Genomic DNA, 20628 nt, shown 5'->3' with positions numbered 1-20628 from the left:
TTCCTCCTTCATAATGGCACCTCCATTTCATTTGGGGAAATTCTCTCCCCCATGATGCAAGCCAAGGGCTTACCTCCCATTAGGGATGCCAGACGTGACATACAGCCTCCTCTCCCACCCAAGTGGGGCAGGAGGTAGGCACAAGGCCCCAGCTGAGCCAGCTGGATGACAATGGTTGGTTGTCGCTCATCACAGAGACAGTGGCACGTTGACCCTGTAGATTGTTCCTTCTGTCCCTTCAAATGTCCTTTGGTTCCTGCCCGAGCCTCCCTTGGTCCTCCCATCTCCCACTGACTCTATGAGCCAACTTCTCCCAAAGCCTTCTAAGTGAATCAGTCGTTGCTGTTTGCAAAGAACATGGATTGCCAGCTGAATGCCACAGCTGCTCTACCTTGCTCTACCCACGTAAGGCCAGCGGTGGCTGGGGAAGAGGGCAGGCTGGCTCACTGTCCCTCCATCAGAGGCTGGAACATAGCACACCAACCTGATCACCACCAGGGACCAATGTTCCTAGTGCGTGTGCAGCCAGGAACAAGAGCCCCTGGGGGGACCCAGGATTGGGAGAGAGAAGCATCTCGTCTCCCAGGGGTGACAGGATGGGATCACGTGCAGCCCTGAAGGTCATGCTGACACAAGGAACATCCCTTCTCCTGGCAGTCTTCCCTCCTCCCTGCTGCTGTGCGCATACTCACACATGCCCTGAACACACACGAGCCCACACCCACCAGCACGCATGCGCGCGCACACACACACACACACACACACACACACACACACACTCGGCCAGCAGGCATTCCCCTAGTATTCTCTGAAGGAGAGTCTCTCCAAGAGAATATGGCAGGCCCAATGTCTGGGCAGAGCCTGGGTGGCAAACGGAGAAAAAGAGAAAAAGGATGGACTACAACTGTCTTCCTTCTCTGCTGGGACCCAAGAGGCCAGGTCTCTGCCTTCACAATCACATACCTTAAAAAAAAAACAGGAGTCCCAGCAGGAAGATACCACCCACCCTACATAAGACGAACTGTGCCGCCTCACAGGGCCACCCAGGCAGCCTTCTAACAAAAACTTCTGCAAGATGTGATGTCAGGTTGTCTCCACCCCGCCATCCCCACGGCTACTTTCATTCTCTTCCAGTTTGGGACCAACGGGGATCGGTGCTGATTGGGAAGGGAGGGAGGCGATGACAGGTGAACAGCCCGCAGGCTCAGCACAGCTGGGACCTCAGCCCCACCGTCTCCTAACAGAGTTCTATCAGCCACACCGAGGACACACGACAGACACACGTGTGCACACGCGGACACACATGCTCTCCCAAGGCCCACCAGGAGCCCCCGGGGAAGCAGCCACGAGGTTGGCACTGGGCCAAGAACAAAATAGGGACAAAGGCACACCCAGAGTGAGGCAGAAGGGCAGACTGCTTCCTAGTACGTTTATTGGAGCCTCTGCTAAGCGTGATATAGATCAGAAACCCTCTTCCGCTGCCCAGTCAACCCGACTGGGGCGGGGACACAGGGAGCCAACCTCCTTCGTTTCCCATCATAGACAACATTATTAAAAAAAATAAACTTTACAGTAATACATTTTCGATCATCTGTTAGGGTATTATTTCATTAGTTTTGTTCCTTAAAAAAAAGGAAAGGAGGGGGAACCACACGATATATGTATACGGATGTGTATATACATATATGTCGAGAAAGGAGCCGTGTAATGTACATACAGTGTGCATACGTCTCGGAAATGAGGAAAGAGAAGAGCGAGGCAGAGAGAAAAGAGTTGGAGAGAGCCACAGAGACCAGAGTGTGGTGCAGGTAGACGGGCCCCGGTGGTCTTCTCTGCCCCTCTCAGCGCCAGCCCCTCCCTCCCAAGGGAGAACCACCAAATGGACCCAAGAGAAACCAAGGGAGTGGACAAAAAATCATTTCTCTTTGATTTCAAAACTCCTGCCACCAAGCAGGAAGAATCAGCCTTGAGGTGGTATCCAAGTTTTGCTCCCAACCCCCAACGGGATATCCCAGGCAGGCTGGGCTCCCAAGCCCCCTGGAACTGCCCCGCCTCCCACCCTGTGCTTCAGTGGAGGTCAAGGGGGCTCAGCACCGCAACCCTCCACAGGTCAGATCCAGCCCTCAGAGAAGGGAGGCGAGATAACCTCCATCCTTGAAGCCAGCTGGAGGTGCTGAAGGTACCCAGCTGGACCCCAAGGCGGGCAGCCTCGCTGCTCTGCTGCCTGACGTCCCCCGCCAGCCCCCGGCAGGTCCCCAGAATGGGGAGCTTGAGGAGAGCGGCAGCCATCCTGCCCCAGCCCATGTCCCTTAGGCGGTGGGGATGTCATCCTGGTCTCTCATGTCAGCAGGGTCCAGAGAGGAAAACACCAGAAGAAAGTGAAGGGCATCTCTAGACCCTTGTGCCCTCCTCAGCACTGGGCTTCCCCTGCCAGGGGACCTCTGGGCCAGCTCTTAGGCTGCCCGCCTGCTTGTCTGTTTGGTTTAGAAAAACTTCTCCAGAGAAGAAACCTGGGAGGAGACAGGTTCAGAGACAAGGTGGGAAAAGACTTTTTTTTTTTTTTTTTTTTTGCAAGGTGTGTGTGTGTCTGTGTGTGTTTCCATTTTGTCAGGCGGGTGTGCTCGTCCGTGTAGCTTTCGGAAACCTCCCAGAGTCTACAAGGCCAGCTTCAGCATCAGGAAGGAGACAGCGGTCAAGGCAGCCGATGGTCTGGCTCTGCGGGGGCCTGAGTTAGGTTTGACCACCCTTTTACTCCCTGGGATGATACTGGTCGTGAGCTGTGGCCAGGCAGAAGCGGGAACAGAAGCAGACAGAAGGACAAACGAGTCAGTAGGGCTGGGATCAGGCAAAAAAAAAAAAAAAAGAATAAAAGACTCTGGAAGTGGAGCACTAAGGCCCCTGCCCTCCTGGTCACCCAGGGGACCCTCTTCGCAGAGCCAGGCTTCCATGGAGCTGGGCTATGCCTCAGCTGACTACTCGGGGAACAAGCAGCAGCCCCCAGGGCAACGGGCTGCTCTCCCTGCCTGGCTAATGCAGACCAGCGAGGATGGGGATGGTATAAAGATCTAAAGGAAGAAAGTCCCAGGGTCCACAGGACCTGCTTCTGGAGAGGGGAAGGGAGGGGAGGGGAGGGGTGAAGAGAGAAGCTACGTTCTCCGGGTTCCTAAGTTTGCTGGAATCCCTCCTCCACAGAGCCTCCACTGCACACCCCTGTCTGAACTCTCCCTCCTTCTGCAGACTCTTTCACTAATTTTACTTCTCCTCTAAGTTATATATACGCTATACATATACATAGTCACAGATCTACTCCTGTGCTGGGGCTCCTTCACGGAAGGGCCCACGTCCTGTGCCATCATTCCACCTCCTCAATGTCACAGAACCAGCACAGAGCAGGCTGCTGGGAACACCTGTCTTAAAGAGTCAGGAAGGCTTGCCAGGACCTCTGCTCAGAGCGGCCTCCTGCGCCTCACCCAAGAGACAAGTAAGGGCCCTGGCTGCAACATCTATACCCACCCACCCTCACCCCCAACAGAGTGAGCACCTACCAAGGTCCAGGTGGGCCAGAAGCTCAGCCAGCCCAGTCCATGCAATGGAATCTGGGAGCTTCAAGTCCAAGGCACTCCTGGAAAACAACCCACTCTGGCCCAGCCCCCGGCACCCACCCCCACTCAGGCCCTCACTCACCTCTGTGAAGCACATGCTTAACTCTTTGGAGTTATTGGCCTTCAGTCCCTGCTCCTGTGGGAGAGAAGGCGCTAGTAAGGATGGATCACTGGGGCTGGGTCTCTGGCCGGGCTTTGTCCCATGACTCAGATGAGACGACACATTCCATGGCCCTGCTGCCCACCCCTGACATCACAGTGTACACGTAAAGAGCACTGGCAGCACAGAGACCTTTGCCCTTCTCTGACACTCTGAGTGATCAGGGCTCTTGAAGAAGGGAGTTCTAACTCTGCTCTCCCACTTACAGCCTAATAAAGTAATAAGCCACTCCCGGGTCTGTCTACCATACTCAGAGTTCCTCTGGATGAAGCAGGGACCATGTTTTCTTTCCTTGTATAACAGCAGCTCAATAAATGTTATACTCAGTTACTGTTTGTTAACCACCATTCATTAACATATCTGTGAATGAATGAATGAATGAATGAATGCCACAGATCAGAACTAGCATCCCAGTGCCAGCTCCAGAAAAATCATGAGTCCTCATTGGGCTCATGGGGAAGAGAGCTGTGATTGATTAGTGATGTCTGCCACTGGGGCAGGTTAGGCGGACACCTGGCCATGGTGCCAGGTGTTGGCTGTTCCATCCTAAACAGTTGTGTGGCACCTGGGAGCTCTGTGGTCCAGGTGAGGAATGAGGAAGGAAAGCTGGCTTGGTGATGACTCCAGGGCTTTCCACCCCTGGCACACCACCTGGATGAGGACCAGAGGGTAGGTGTGATAAGCAGCCCTTTGCTGTCTCCATCATAATAGTGATCCCTGGGAACCAGCTGGGAGATGTGATGCTTCTAAACTGGCCTCAAATGGCTCTGGCCACCAGAAGCAACTGGGAAGCCCAAGAAATTATGCCTAAACCACTGCTCTTGGCCAGAGATATGAAGGATGCCTTGAACATCACAGGCAATCTACCACACAGGGCATCTGGTCAGCTAAACAAGGCCCCAGCTGTCACACAAAGGCCCCAGCCAAGAGCAGAGTCACCACCGAAGGTAGAAATGTGATCATGGGGACAATGAGTGCAGTCGAGACAGAATCAGGGACTCAACCAAGGAGGATCCTGTATAAGACCTCAGCACCAGTGACTCTGGGTGCCAAGATCTAGCCCGGCCAAGCCACCAACCTGCATCCCTGCAGAAGGGCGTGTGCTCGGAGGCCCTTGCGGACCCAAGGACTGGATTCCACTGCCCAGGACCAAGTGCAGCTCCAGATAGGGCTGTGGGAGGTCACTGCCTGAGGGAGCCTGCCCACCCCACCTCAGAGGCTGTGCTGTCACCATTAGCTTACACCTGACTGCCCCCCACCATCCTCACTCGGTCACCTCCCTGAGCAACTTCCAGCCCCAGCTAGGTCCCCACCTATGACATCCTGTAGCCTGTCAGGGTCTGTGCCACGCAGCCCAGCACCTATATTTCCTGGCAGCCTTTCCAGCTCTAACTGTTGCAGGTACAGCAGCCGTGTCTCCGCCCCCTCCAGGGTCTTCTCCCTGGCGCCCCCTCCCACAGTGCTCACTAAACAGGAGCCTGTGTGGAATCACAGGCAGACAGCTGGGGATCCCGGTCCTCCCCCCTATCTCAACCAAGAAGCTCTATTTTGACTTGTTTTATATGTTGAAGTTATATACAGAATTATTTTTAAAAATAGTCTGTGGTGGGCTTCCCTGGTGGCACAGTGGTTGAGAGTCCACCTGCCAATGCACGGGACACGGGTTCGTGCCCCAGTCCGGGAGGATCCCACGTGCCGCGGAGCGGCTGGGCCCGTGAGCCACAACTATTGAGCCTGCGCGTCCGGAGCCTGTGGTCCGCAACGGGAGAGGCCACAGCAGTGAGAGGCCCGTGTACCGCGAAAGAAAAAAAAAAATAGTCTGTGGCTTAAAAATAAATAAGGTTTGAGAAAATAGCTAAACTAGATGACCTCTTGGCCTGACCTTCTGTGACAGGATGCCAGCTCTCAGGGAACCCCGGGTCCTGGACACAGACCTGGACACAGCTTAGCCTGGTCAACCACACAGAGAGGAGCCGTGGGGGGAGGAGGTGGGATCTGAACGCTTAGCTCTGGAGCTGCCTGGGACTTGATAGCCTCCTCTGAAGAGGGAAGACACAGGAGGGGGCGTTGGCAAATATTAGATAGGAAGCAAGAGGAAGAGGAGAAGGAGGAAAGGGATAGGAGTAAGAGGAAATGAGAGGAGGGATGAAGTAGAGAAAAAGGGAAAGACAGCACCCAAGGAGACAGGAGCACCAGGTAGGGAAGAGGGGGAAGGAGGGAGCATCGGGGGAGGAGAAGAAACAGGAGAGGACCCCTTCATCCCGTCCTCTGACCCATATTACTGCGAGAGAGGGATGCCACCTCCCAGGACCGGGGCCAAAGGAATCCGACCCACTGTGTGGTCTCTGACAGGCCACAGGGACCTGGTTTGGGTAAAAGGACTGGGCTCTATGAATATCAGGACAGGACCCCTCCCCATGCCCCTTCAGTGACCCACCTTGGATCCATCATCCACAGCACTTGCCCAAGCCCTTCTGAACCAATGGCATTTCCATCTGGCAGGCTCCAGGGCTGACCTGCCACACACTGAACACGTGCTGAGTGGCCAGTGACACACTGGGCTTCCTCTCACTGTCCTCAAGTACTTCCTTCAAGTGCTACAACACCCAGCTTCCAAATTTTTGTCCTCAGAGACCCATCCCAGCCTTTCCTTTTTAGACTGCGGGGTCCTAAGCCTTGGTGCCCATCCCCGTGGAACAGCCCCTTGATCCAAGGAAGGACCCCAGAGGCCAGAGGCCAGGGCTCCAGTCTTGGTTCAGCCACTGACCCCAGGCAAATCCCTTCATCTACCGGCACCTCGGTTTCCTCATCTATAAAATAGCGATAGTCAAGCGAACCTCACTGATGGCACCGTGAGATACATGAGACCGTGCGTATGGTGCAGTAAAGCTCTGGACAAGTATAAACGCCCCTTAATCCCCAAGCGTGATGCAGAGCGAAGCAGCGTTTGCATCCAGTAAACTCCCAGGACTGGGGCTGCAGGGTGAGACCCAGGTCAGCTGGTAGCCTGGGGCTATCCTAGCTCTACCCTGACAGCTCAGCAAGCAAAGCCAGGGAGAAGTCTGGGCCCCCGTGGACCCCTCCACCTGACTTCCAGAAAACACAGAACAGACAGCGAAGGGGTGAAGGCTGCAGTAATCTCCCCCGACAGCAAGCCCAAGACCTCTCCCCCAGTCCTGGGCACACAGAACAGTGTGGGTGTTTGCCAGTCAGCCAACCTTTTCTGAAAGTGGCAGATGGGGGAAGTGCAGAGAGAAAGAGGTTCCACTACCTAATGCCCAAGCCTCAGGCTCAAATTCACCGTCTCCTTCACCATTAACTCCCCCCCACTACCATTCCCCTGCAGGGGTTTCCAAAGATGAGTCACAGCCCTGCTCACACCCAGATGAGAGAAATAAACACCCACAAGGTCACCTCTGCCCCAGTTCAGCAAATGGGAGGGGAAAGAGGCTCTATCTTCCCCAAGCCCCCCACGGTGCAGCTGTCCTCTGAGGTCACACCCCTCCCCAAGACCACCCTTGATGCGTATCTCACCTGATTATCTTGGTGGCAGGAAGGGAGGATGGCAGCAAAGACAAGGTTCATCCTTCTAGAAATTTCTCTCAGAGGGGCCCTTTGCTCAGGAAGTTAGAAGGAAATTATCGTCTTCCTCCTCTTCCTTGCCACCTCTGTCCACACTCCCGAAACTGGGTCTGGCATGTCCAGGTGCCAGGGACCAAGTCCAGTGTTGTCTCTATGGGAAAACCCCTGGCCGGGGCTGGCAGGCCCTCTCCTGTGTCCCCTGCTTCTGTCCCCGGCCCCATCCCCAAATCTCAGTGCCCTTGGGGACCTCCGTCCTGCACACGCCCACCCCCAGTAACACACCTCGCCCTCCTCCACTCCCCACCATCCACTAGTACAACCCCTCTTTTCTTACCTCTGATGACCATTGACTATCACTGACTATTGCAAAAATCTCCTAACAGGTCCCCCAGTCACTCTCCCTCGACAACAAGTCTCCACCTGCTGTCAGATTAATTTCCCAAATCACACTTGTCATCAGACATCCCTGTTCAGAAGCCTTCAGCGGCCTCTCCACACTCACCAGTTCAACCTGAAAATTAGGTTTGACTCCCCACCCGCTCCTTCCCATATCAGAAACCTGCGTTCTCCCAAACGCATGGCCTGTGTTCCTCTAGGTCAGGGGGAGGCAAACATTTTCTGCAAAGGGCCAGAGAGTAACAATTTTAGGCTCTGCCAGCCATAGCGTCAGTCCCAACTTAACTCTGCCTGCAGCACATGGACAATACATAACAATAGGGTATGGCCCGTGTTCCAGTAACACTTAATTTATTCAGGTGTGGCCCGTGTTCCAATAAAACTTAATTTATTCAAACAGTCAGCAGGCCAGATTCAGCCGGCAGGACCCGCCCCCCTCCTCAGCTGCCCTGTACTGTCCTGACTCCCGTCTCTGCTCCCTCCTCGCCCACCCCTCCCGGTTCCACATCTCTGCATCTCTGTGTCCTCAATTCTCCCTGTTCCTCCAGGCCCAGCGGCAGGGTACACCTGGTCCATGAGTCCTGTGCTTCCACTGCCAACCCAAAGCCGCCTCCCCGCTCTGCGTCCATAACGCCTTAGCCAGCCCCCTGGCGCACCCATCACCTCCTGCCCCGTAATTCTCTGAGCGTGTACCCTGTCCCTCCTGCTGGTATGAGGACCAAGGTACCAGCCTCATATGCTGGTCAGCCTCAGTGCCTGGAACAGGGTGACGTGCGGTAAGAATTTACGTTGAATAAATGAGGGAATGCATTGACGGACAAATAAATGAATGAGTACAAGGGAGAGCCAGAGGGAGGGAAGAAAAGAAGGAACGCATCAGCCTCTCAAAGCTTTGAAACGAGCCGAATCTGTAAATCAGAAACGTATGCCTAATAGGCATACGGATACACTGAGCAGCCTCTGGGTCCCGTGCTCTGACAGCCACCGGCCTGCGTGCTGAGTAAGAGACCCGTCCAGGGAACAGGCAGGGGGCTGAGGAGACGGACGTGGCTGCTGGCTGCTGAGCCTGTGGCCGGCATGTGGTGAGGAGGGTTCATGGCAAGCCCTCCAAACTCATTTTTAATTCCCCCAGATGTGATGGGCACTAGCAAGGGTGAGAGCAGAAACTGGCTGGTGGAGACAAGGAAAGCAAAGGAGATTGCGTTAATAGGGCCCCGCAGCCCTGCAGAAGGTGATATGACAGGGTCCTGCAAACTGGCCCAGAGCCACCCGCCGGGAACACCAAGGACACTGGAAACAAACCAAGTCCAGGGAAAGTGGGAACCCACGGCCAGTCTGCCCTGCCCATGCTGCACTGCCCCGGTCCAGGTCCCATCTTATGACAAAAGAGCCTTCTATCCAATCCTCCTGCATCTTCACCTTCTTTACCTACTTCTTTACCTTCATACCTCACAGCACACAGAGGGCATCAATGAGAGAGGGGAAGCTAAATAGAGTTGCTTGCGAGCAACACAGCAGACGGTTTTCTAGAACAGAGAGCAGGAAGTTCCCATCAATCCAATGATCGGGAACTCTGGGCTCTTTCTCTTGACCCGTGTGGAGCGCCCACTCGATGCCAGGCACTAAGCACTCGGTTATAAGGGCTACCAAGGGGGTGATGCGGCCCCTGCCCTCCAGGGACGCTTGTCTGGTGCGGGGAGCAGAACACGTCGTGATGGGGGCTGAAGGGAGGCAAAGCGGGAGCCCTAAGCAAAGAGAAGGCAGAGTCGAGTCAGGAGACCACCCAAGAGGTGACATCCAAGTAGGACTCAAAGGCAGAGGGCTGGAAGAGAAGGGAAGGAGCCGCCCTTCGCTCAGAGGAACCGCCGAGCACAAGGGCCAGCATGTTGCTCAGCCTGGCCGTTGGGCCTACACCAGGGGTGCCTGATGGGCTTCAGAAACAAAGGACCCTGGAGGAGGGTGCAAGGTTGGTGGCCTCCTGTAGATTCCTCACTTTAAGGACCACTGGGCAGGAGGGAGGGAATCCACACAGGGCTGTGTGTGTGTGTGTGTAGCAGGGACAGAGGGAGCCACTGTTCTGCAGATTCTCCCACAGTTTCTCCAAGTTCCAGAGAGCCCCAGGCTGGCAGGGCCGCCCGGAGAGGGAACCACAGCCAGGAACGGAAGCATATGAGAGCCAGGCTCCAGAGAGCGTCAAGGACCACAGACACGGGGCCCACTCGGGGCCTGCCCAGCTGCCGGCTCCTCTCTGGTACCTAAGATACCCACAGTTCTGCTCAGCAGCCCCTCGGTGGAGACAACAGTCCCTCCAATGCCAGACCCCGCCCCACTGTGGGAAAGTCCTTTGGGGGAGCGGATTTGGAGGAAGAGTCAGCACAGCGCAGCCAAAAGAAAACTGTCCGGGAGCCGGGGGCCGGGGGTGCTGTGAACAAGCCACTGTCCACACTGGCCTCCCATCCTTTGGGATCTGGGAAGGAGCTCTCAGAGAGCCCACTGACGCTAACATCCAATCCCTCATGTGAGGTCCCCACCTGGCTACCATCTCTGGGTCAGTGAAGGAGGTTCCTAAGGCTTCCCCCAGGGTCCACCTGTGGATAAGAAGGAGGACAGAGGTAAGTGATCTTGCCGCTCTCTCCAGGGGTGTCTGGGGTGTGCGGGCTTCCTCTCCCTCCCTCCCTCCTTCCCTCGCTCAGCTCCCTGTCTCTGCCCTCACTCGGAGACTCCCTTCTGTGGCCATGGGTTGCTGTCATTCCCAAGGGCCCCACAAGGGCCACCACAGAGCCCTTCCAAGCTAGCAGAGCTGAGGGAGGGGGCACGGGCTGGGGAGGGACAGACCACCCACACCAGCCTCCAGCCAAGCTGAGGGCAGGGACGTGGGCTTATTCCCTCTGCACGCCCAGCACCTGGCACAGAGTAGTAGGTGCTCATTTAAAAGACCACAATTAGGGCTTCCCTGGTGGCGCAGTGGTTGAGAGTCTGCCTGCCGATGCAGGGGACACGGGTTTGTGCCCCAGTCTGGGAAGATCCCACATGCCGCGGAGCGGCTGAGCCCGTGAGCCATGGCCGCTGAGCATGCGCGTCCGGAGCCTGTGCTCCGCAGCGGGAGAGACCACAACAGTGAGAGGCGTGCGTATCACATAAAAAAGAAAAAAAAACACAAAATAAAAGACCGCAATTAGGACTTCTCTGGTGGCGCAGTGGTTAAGAATCCGCCTGCCAATACGGGGGACACGGGTTCGAGCCCTGGTCCGGGAAGACCCCGCATGCCACAGAACAACTAAGCCTGTGCGCCACAACTACGGAAGCCCACGCGTGCTCTGCAACAAGAGAAGCCACCGCAATGAGAAGCCCGCGCACCGCAAGGAAGAGTAGCCCCCGCTTGCCGCAACTAGAGAAAGCCCGCGCACAGCAACAAAGACCCAACGCTGCCAAAAATAAAATTAAAATAAAGAAATTTTAAAAAATGAAAGAATTTTAAATTTATAAAATGAAAGAATAAAAAAAATAAAAGATCGCAATTAAAACAGAATCAGAGGCCCTTTCCTTTCAGTTTCTGTGAGAAAGAACAGGGGTATGAGGGTGATTGTGGGTCGGTCCCTCTGAGGGTCTGCTTCTCTTCCATTCCTCCTGGGAGGTCCGCCCCTGCTGTCCCACCCAGAGTGACTTAGTCAACACATCCGAGTGGACGGACCCTGGGGCCAGGCCTGGGGGAGCCCCCTGCCAGACAGCCCTCCAGGATTCAAAACACCTATCATGTGTGTAAGGTTCCTCACATACGTCATCTCTCATACAGATCGTGTGTTAACCCCACTGGAATCAAACCAAGTGTAAGAGAAGCCCCCAGATGGTGAGTCTGCAGAAAACCAGGCTGGGGATGAAAGAAACCAGGCGATGGTTTAGCAAACCACTGGAGGGAAACAGCGGGGGGGGGGGAAGGGAGTCAGAGGCATCAGGCACTGAGGGGGCTGCGGTGGGCATGAGACCAGGGCTTTGAACTTCTCCACGCCCACAGTGACTCTGTGGGAGTATTAGGAAGGGTCCACAGCCCTTGATGAGTGGGCATCTCCCCGGTGAGCCAGCCCCAAGGGGCTGGGGAGGAAGGTTGGCAGTGCCCAGAGAGACCACGCCAGAGCCTGGTCACCTGACAGGTGGCACAGCCCTGACCTGCCGAGCTGCCCGCCACTCTAGCATGAAATTGAACTGGCAACCATCTGTGGAGTGGCCCCCGAGCCCTGCCAGCAGCCGCTGAAGCGTGTTGAGTGTAATTAGAAGCCACCCAGGGGTGACATGGGCACCTCAGCCCAAATCAGGAGGGGCGGCCTAATGGAGGGGAGCAGGGCATGGAGGAGCCCACGCTGGGCCTGACCTGAAGGCACTTGGAGGTCAGCTGTTACAGCCCACCGGGAAGGGAAGGGGGAGTGGGCTTCCCAACCAGGACGGGCACCAGTAAGGGGTGCCCGGGGCAACCTGGATACCTCTGCCAGGCCCCATCCCTGCTCGGGTCTCATGCCAGCACTCTGAAAGCCCACTGCTCTTCATCTCTGGCTGTATTGAGGTTATATTGACCATCAAAAATTGTATCTATATGCGAATTCTCTGGTGGTCCCGTGGTTAGGACTCTGCGCTTCCACTGCAGTTGCCCGGTTCGATCCCTAGTTGGGGAATTAAGATCCCTCAAGCCGAGCGGCATGGCCAGAAAAAAAGTATATTTTTAAGGTGTACAATCTAATATATATAAATATTGTAAAAAACTCACCACGAGTCAATCAACACATCCATCGCTTCACACTTCTACCATCTTCTTTTTTTTGCTTTTTTTTTTTTTTTTTGCACTGAGAACACTTAAGGTCTATACAAATTTCAAGTACACAGTACAACACTGTCAACTACAGTCACATCACTGTAACCAGTTCTCCAGGACTTACTCATCTTGCAAGACTGAAACTTCGTAGTGAGTGCTCACTGGTGATCCCACGAGCCCGCCCCACTCAGACTGGCATCTTCATTGCCACACGCAGCCGGGCCTGTTCCCCCAGTCCCCAAACCTATGCTCACGTTGTGCTCTCACTGGCTGGACTCCAGACCCCACCTCTCCTTAGCAATTCCAGCCCCAATTCCTGCCTGAAACATCCCCTTATCCCCACCACCACACCCTCACTGTTTCCTCCCTCCTCTGTTTTCCCTGATATTCTGCACAAGGTCTTCTTTTAAACTCTTTGTTCTATAGTATGAGTGTGTATATGAGTATATATGAGTGTGTGTGAGAGTGTGTGTGAGAGAGAGTGTGTATGAGTGTGTGGGGGGGGCACGTTCTGATTAGAACCAACATCCTAAGCAAAGAATCTACTGTAGCAAATGGTGTGACAGCATGAGGATAGCTCAGCAGAGAGAAAGGCTGAGTGGGGAGCCCTGTGGTGTGTCTCCACAATGCCACCCACGTGGTCTCCTCTTGTGGCACTGACTGCAGCCCACGTCTGGTGCTTGTTGAACTGTCTGACCCTCGACAAGACCACAAGGACCACAAAACACAGGACTGCATCAGCCTCATTCACCAGTGTCTCCCTAGCATCTCACATAAGACGTCGAACACAATGCAAGCATGACACACATTGGATGGATGCATGCATAGATGCATGCATGGACGGATGGACAAACAAATGAAAATCACAGGTTTTGGAATCAGACGTAGGTTTGAAATCTTATTCCACCACTAACCAGCTGTGTGACCTTGGGTGTGTCGCCTAACACCCCTGGGCTAGTTTCCTGCGTGTACAACAAGAATCCCAACAGGTCATGGTGTGAGAATCAATGAAATAGGTAGAGTCTACTAGCGCAGTACCCAGTAATTAGTACCCAGTAACTAGGTAGAGTCTACTAGCACAGTACCCAGTAATTAGTAGATGGTTAATAAATGGTAACCATTCCATTTCTCCGGCACCCCCGTGGTATCTATCCTGTGACAGAACAGGTGTCTGATACTTGCAAGGTGATAGTTAGTGAATTAATCATGGAGAACTAGCCCCCATCAGCTCTTCCTGCCTCTTGGGTCCTGATCCAAAGGGAGGAACTTGCGCGCCCCGTCCCTGGTCCCCAGGCTGTAATTTCCCACCTCGCCTCTGGAGTCAGGTGCTTCTCTAAGCCCTCAGACTGCCCTGGCTCCGTTTCCCCAGCGGCAGAGCTGCATCCCCTCACCTGGACAGATGTGCAGGTAGTGATGACGCTGGTCCCCAGGCTGGTGCTATCACTGAGGTCATCTGGCAAAGAAGGCGTTTTCTCTACCCGAGGGGCCTGCGTGGCCTGGAATGAGGGGTTTTTAGGGGACAGGTTCACATCTGTGCCATTGCCAAAGGCCTGGATGGCGTTCCCTGTGGGGAAAGAGAGCAGGAGACACAGAGAAATCAGGGGCCCCTCCATCACTCTGCCCCTTGCCATCCCAAACTTGACCTTCCCTGTGATAGCCCAGAGCTGGGGGCAGGGTGGAACTCGTCCAAACGAACTTGGCTGAAGCTCCCTTTCAGATAGCTACCAAGGTCTCATATTGAGAGAAGAAAAGAGCAGGAAGGAAGTTGAAAAAGAGAAACCGGAATAAAGGAAATGTACCAGATGCGGAATGAAGAGGAAAACAGGAGAAGAAGTGGGGTGTGGGGAGCCGGGAGGCGAGGGGCAGGCTGTGCCCAGGGCGCAAGCCCACCTTCTCTGCGGCATTCAGTATTGCGGACCACCACGCTCACGTGGCCCCCGACGTAGTCCCCCTCCCCAGGTGGCCTCATCCGCCCCCCACTCAGTCAGTTACACTAACCCACTCAGGACCAACTAATGGGACCTCTTGGACAAAACTGCGTCCCCAGGCCAAGAGCCTGCATGGAGCTCCACCTCCAAGTCCCAGGTGCACTTCAAGTTCATCATGTCACCCCTGAACTAAGCACCACTCCCTCCACCGCAACATTGCCTCCCGCTGCGTTTCCAGTCCTGACGGTGACAGCTTTCTCCACCCAAGTCTCCCAAGTCAGAAACCTGGGTTACTCAGGACACTTCCCTAACCACCCGCTTGCCATCAACCAAGGCCACCTCCCCACTCCACCCCCCGCCACTGCTCTGGATCAGTGGGTGCTGTCCTCCCCCGAGAGCACCTACAACAACCTCTAGCGGACTCTGTGTTGGGTCACCTGTGCGAACCACATCCCTACCCCCACCCCCTCCACACCAGAACCAGAGAGTGAGCCTTCCGAAATCAGATCTGACCATGGTACCACCTGCCGACACCCCTTCAGCGAGCTTCACGCCACCTCCGCCACCTGCAGGACCCTAAGATCCACACGCCTTCAGATCTGCAAGGGCCCTCACCAGGAGGACTCTCTCCACCTGTCCAGGTGACCCTGGGCATCCTTATGCAGTGCGGCAAGGCTAAGTGGTCTGCAGTTCCTGAAACCCACCTCTGCCCAGAGCGGACGAGCAGGCCCTCCCTGCCCCTTCAGCTGACCGGTGGCCAGTGATCCCCAAGTGGGTCTGAGATGCCTTCAGGGCACCCCTCCTCCAGGCTGACTTGGGCAGCCCCACCCTGGGCTTCTGCAGACCCCTCTGCAGACCTCCACGCTAGCACGGTTCCTCCCCCACCGTACTGTGATGGCTGTGACCCCCTGACAGTGCACCTCCTTCAGAGGGTGAGCTGCTCAATGACAAACACTGTGACTTCCATCTCTAAGCCCCCCCGTGCTGTCAGAAAGGCAGGATGGACAGATGGACGGAAGGAAGAAAAGAAGGCAGGAAAGAGGGAGGAGATCTCCAGGTGGGTGTGGATAGCGAGGGTGTCAGACTAGAAAGACCAGGCAGGCAGAGCTTGTGGCTGACCTTTCCTTCTCTCTAGCCTTCGGATTAGGAGTTTGATGACACTCCAATTCCAAGGGGAAATCGATCCTTAAAGGGAAAAGTGACAGATGCTAAGACCTCACCCCAGGGCTGTGCCTGAAGGAACCTGGCTGAGACTGTCAGGATCACAGACCAGAAACCTTCGGCCTTGACTTGACATAGGTGGAAGGCCTCCAGTGGCCTCCAGACAGCTCCAGGGTGAATCTCCGAGAGCACAAAACCCATGGTCTCCGCAGGCAACCCCCCTGCTGGAGAAGCCCTGCAGGTGTCACTGGCCACCGCAAGGGGAAGGAGGGAATGGCCAGGCAGAGCTCCAGGGCCCCCTGGGATAGGCGGGGTGGGGGGTGGCTGCTGGCTGCGGAGGACGTGGCAGGACTCACGGAGGCACGGGTTCTCGGTGAAGTCCCTCAGGAACTTCTCACACTCCTCCTCCATGTTTCCGCTCCCACGACAACTGCACCAGGGGGACACCACGATGCCAGTGGGGCTGGAGTCCACGTAGTTGGGTGTTATATCGAACCCTAGGCAGGGAGAAAGGGAGGCAAAGGAGAGAGGAACAGTAAGGCTTCCCCCAGGGCCCCCAGACCCCAGGCCCATCAGAGAAGAGGCTTCGGACACCACCCTCCCTCCCATCCACCTGCCCCTCAACACACATATATCCCAGCTCACATTCCAAACCACGGGGGTCAGCAGGGGGGCATGGCATAAAGGACAGACCAGGGCGGCAGAGGGGATACCCAGGAGCCCCCCGACCCCGCACCCGAGAGCACGGGCCCTCGCTTTCTCTTTCACCAACAAGCAGAGCATGTGTCCTCCAGTCAGGGAGGCTAAGGCTCTCTCTTGGGTTTGGATCCCAGTGCCAATGTTGGCCAGCAGGGTGAACCTGCACAAGTTACTTAGCTTCCCCAAGCCTCAGTTTTCCCATCTGTAAAATGGAGCCCCACCCCCTGCCGAGTAAGGGCTGCCGTGAGACTTAAACAAGACCGTCCCTGTAAACTGCTTAGCACAGCGTCTGAATGTTGCACAATGAATGTTACCCTTTCTTCTTATTTGGGAAGCTCCTAAGGCCCCAGGGGCCTCCTCCCCCATGATAAACCTCTGGCTCCCATCACAGCAGAGAGGGGCCAGCTCAGGCTGTCCACCCGCCGGCCCTGAGCTGGGCCTCGGTCCCTAACTGAGCCTGGGGCAGCCAGGAGCCACCGAGAGCCCGGGTGGGGGCAGCTTACCGATCATGCCCGCGTAGGAGCCCAGACACGCCTGGTAATTGTCGGTGGGGCAGCCGGTGAGCGTCCGGTAGGAGGCACGACAGTTGGCGTGGAAGTCCGCCAGCCGGGACCTGGGGTCAAGAGAAGACCCATGGGACAGCAAGTTAGTCTGGCGGCCCTCCCGCTTCCCCGGCGGCAGAGCGGCTCCTCCACAGCCTCCCAGGGTGGGAAGAAGCCAGGAAGACAGAGAGGAGGAAGACGGAGGGAAAGAGCTTGGAGGGCTTTAGGCTAGGAGCTCCTTGAGGACAGGACTTCCTGGAGACCCAGGCACCCAGGTTAGACAAGGCCTGCTCTGAATGGGTCTCTCCGTTGGAGGAACACAGAGGGAACACGGGTGGGTTTGCTGAGAATGCCTGGGACCCAGGCAGGAAGGCCAGGCCCTGCTTCCTGCTCAACCCACTCCTGGTGACCTTTCCCAAGTCCTCCAACACAGCACTACTGCCACTCACAGAATGGGTACAATCATCCCTGCCCAGCCACTTCATAGAATCCGTCTGGGGGTCAAAGGGCACAGCCCCCAGGGAGGTTAAAGAAAGAGTCCCCCTAGGATGAGACATCCCCTGGGCATTCCTGACCCATCTCTTCTGCATCAATCAGAGCAAAGCCTCCCCTGCCGTCCCTCCACCAGCTTCCCCATCCTGCAAGGCAGAATCAGCCTTTTCTTCCCCTGGTGATGTAACCTGTCATCACCCGTTCCTCTCTGTCAGTGCAGATAAAGCTGCTTTGGAACCACCTGCACACAGCTCTGTGCTCCGCACTCGACCATGAGCTGCCTGAAGGCCGCTGCTGTCTGACCCGGTCTGTCTCCAGCCCCCAGTACCTGGATGCAAGGTCACAGAGAGCCCAGGGCACCCAAGTCCAACCTGCATAGCAATTCCCGTTCCTTCTTCTTCCTGCCCTAGCACCCTGGCCCCAGGCTGTTACCATCCATCAGCCCAGGCCACCGCCCACCTCCCCACCCACCGGGGCTTCCTATAGGCGAGTGCCCTTTGCCACAAGGTCCTCGCCATCATATCCCGAGTGTCTTACAGCAGCTGCATGCAGCAAGTACCAAGGTCTTGTTCACTGGTGTTTTCCCAGTGATGGGCACAAAGTAGGACCTCAACAATACGGGCTCGGTGAGAACTACTACAGTAGCCACAGGAAGGACCAGAACCCAGGCCATCTGCCTCCCTGTCCAAGCTCTGTCCATACCGTGAGGTACCTCACAAAGCCATCCCAAAGGTCACCCCGCATTCAGCTCCCCTGCTTCTCCACTGGAACTCTGTCCATATCAGGAAGGAGCAGATAGAGAAAAAGACAAGAAGTTGAGAGAGACCAGGACAGCCTAAGAGGAACGCTCTCAACACAGAGGCGGCTCCTTGGGTCCCACCTGGTTTCCCTGGAGGCCCCACAGTCCCGGGAGAGGGGGTTTAGGAGAACGAGGAAGCTCTCCAGAGTGATTTGACCCCAAAGAGACCTTGAGTGTCCCTGGATCCCTGCAGCCCGCAGAGGCAGCGAGGTGCTGGAGATGGAAGGTGAGCTCCCAGCTGAGAGCTGGGGGCGAGGTCTCACTTCAGCTCCGCCCCATCTTGCTGCGAGACCTCAGATGAGTCCTTGCTTCTTGGGGACTCATTTGCCTTATTTATGCAATGAATAAAAGTATTTTCACAGTCAGGGAAGATGAAAAAGTTCTGGAGACGGATGGTGGTAATGGCTGTGCAACAATGGGAGTGCACTTAACACCACTGAGCTGTACGTTTAAATATGGTGGAAACGGTCAATTTTATGTTGTGTGTAATTGACCACGATAAAAACGTGACTTAAGAGGAGGTCCTTTCACATCCACCTTTTATCACGTAATCCTCACAGAAACTTTGCCAAGATCTGCCAAGCAGCTGTTATCACCATCCTCCTTCACAGAGGAGGAAGTTGAGCCTAAGAGAAGCTGAATAACTTGCCCAAGACCCCAGAGCTTCCGAGCAGCGGAGCCAAGACTCCAGCCCAGAACCCCAACAATAAGGGCCACCCCTTCCGGCAGGTCCTCCACCCACATCCTGCTCCTCTATAAAAGTATCTCGTCTTCCATAGGAAAAGAGAAGGAAAGCTGCAGTGTCTCCGCCCTCCTTCCTGCCCGTAAATCATACCCTCTATTGCCTCACCACACAGTCCCCAAAACAGGGAAAAGCAGCATTTCCAACCAAGCCCCCAGCCCCTGCAGAATGACACTTGGGGGCTTCCCTGGTGGCGCAGTGGTTGAGAGTCCGCCTGCCAATGCAGGAGACGTGGGTTCGTGCCCCGGTCCGGGAAGATCCCACATGCCGCGGAGCGGCTGGGTACGTGAGCCATGGCCGCTGAGCCTGCGCGTACGGAGCCTGTGCTCTGCAACGGGAGAGGCCACAGCAGTGAGAGGCCCACGTACCACAAAAAAAAAAAAAAAAAAAAAAGGCAAGAATGACATTTGGTCTTGAATGGCCAGACCGGAGTCTGTCCTGCTCCATGAACTAGCAAATGAATGAAGGTCAATGAGAGATGGTCTCTGCCCACACCCCGGACCTCCAGAGACCTGTCAGGGGGCCAGGAGGGGACACAGACTTAATAGGTAAAGGAGATTGGGAGGCCAACAGACCAAAAATCTCTCAGCAGCTATCGTGGGTTGAATTGTGTCACCCAAAGAGCTAGGTCCTCATCCTTGGTACCCGTGAACGTGACCTTACTCAGAAATAAGTTCTTTGCAGATGTAACCAAGATGAGGTCACGGTGGATGTGGGTGGGCCCCCAACCCAGTGTCTGGTGTCCTTATAAGAAGAAGAGAAGAGACACAGACCCAGAGTGAGAATGCATGTGAAGATCAAGGAAGCATTTGGAGCGAGGCGCCTACAGGTCCAGAAATGCCAGAGATTGCCGGCAACACCAGAAGCTAAGAGGAAGGCATGGAACGGGTTCTCCCTTCAAGCCTTCACAGGGAGCACAGACCTGCCAACACCTTGATTTTGGACTTCTGGCCTCCAGAATTGTGAAAAAATCAGTGCCACCCAGCTGTGGCACTCTGCTACAGCAGCTAGGGAAATGAATACAGCACCTTCGACGATTTCACTGTTTTGGCCAAATGTCTGCCTCCAGAAGGAGCCAAGGGGCTGTGGTCAGGCCCTGCAGGGAGGAGGACCACAGGGGTCAGCGTGAAGCCACATCCAAGCTCCTGCAGGGTGTGGGGCTGCAAGATTACAAGCAGAGCTGCTAGGTACCATCTCCTCCCCACCAAAGAGACGTTCTAATAGGATCTCTCAGCCAAAATACAGAGGTCCATTCTAATGTCATTTGATCACACAGAGAGCCCAAGCCCCTCCTACCAGCTCCCCAATGCTCACTGTCAGTCCAGCCCGTGAAGCCCTTTCTGCCCCTCCAGCCACATGGACTTCGTCCACCTCTGTATTCCAGCTACACATATAGTCTGGACCAGTCAATTTCATACTTAATTGCATACAGACTTACTGATATTGCCCTGTTCGCTCTCTCCAACTGGAACACACATTCCCAAAGTGGCAGACTCTACTGATTTCTTCACCCATATCCTCCAAACCCCTTTGGGCAAGTGGTAGATATCCATTCATCTTTTCTCCAAATACGTATTGAGGCCCTGCCATGTGACTGACAGACTAAGGATGGGAATGGCATGCATGTCAGTGCAATGTCAGGAAGGTAATTCCAGCTGATGGGGTCAGGGCTCCACAGAGGTCAATGCCAGCTCACCATCCCGGAGGAGCATGCCACCTGCTGC

At 55.4% G+C, this 20628-nt stretch overlaps 1 protein-coding gene across 2 annotated transcripts in view; it reads right to left on the bottom strand.

Annotated features, from left to right (window-relative positions):
- Window positions 1-1397: 1397 nt before the first annotated feature.
- GFRA2 (GDNF family receptor alpha 2) overlaps window positions 1398-20628 on the bottom strand; it is a 98386-nt gene continuing 79155 nt past the window's right edge. For both annotated transcript variants that reach the window (XM_004270619.3, XM_049711566.1), the window contains exons 5-9: window positions 16833-16942; window positions 15987-16127; window positions 13933-14105; window positions 3685-3738; window positions 1398-2777 (exon numbers count right to left, since the gene is read on the bottom strand). In XM_004270619.3, coding sequence (XP_004270667.1) covers window positions 2655-2777; window positions 3685-3738; window positions 13933-14105; window positions 15987-16127; window positions 16833-16942 — 601 coding nt within the window. In that variant the 3' untranslated portion in view covers window positions 1398-2654. The remainder of the gene's footprint in view (window positions 2778-3684; window positions 3739-13932; window positions 14106-15986; window positions 16128-16832; window positions 16943-20628) is intronic.

This window comes from Orcinus orca, chromosome 6 (assembly GCF_937001465.1).
Source record: "Orcinus orca chromosome 6, mOrcOrc1.1, whole genome shotgun sequence".
In the NCBI taxonomy this organism is placed as follows: Eukaryota; Metazoa; Chordata; class Mammalia; order Artiodactyla; family Delphinidae; genus Orcinus; species Orcinus orca.
Note: the sequence above shows the minus strand (reverse complement) of the source record. Positions and strands in the feature narration are given on the sequence as shown.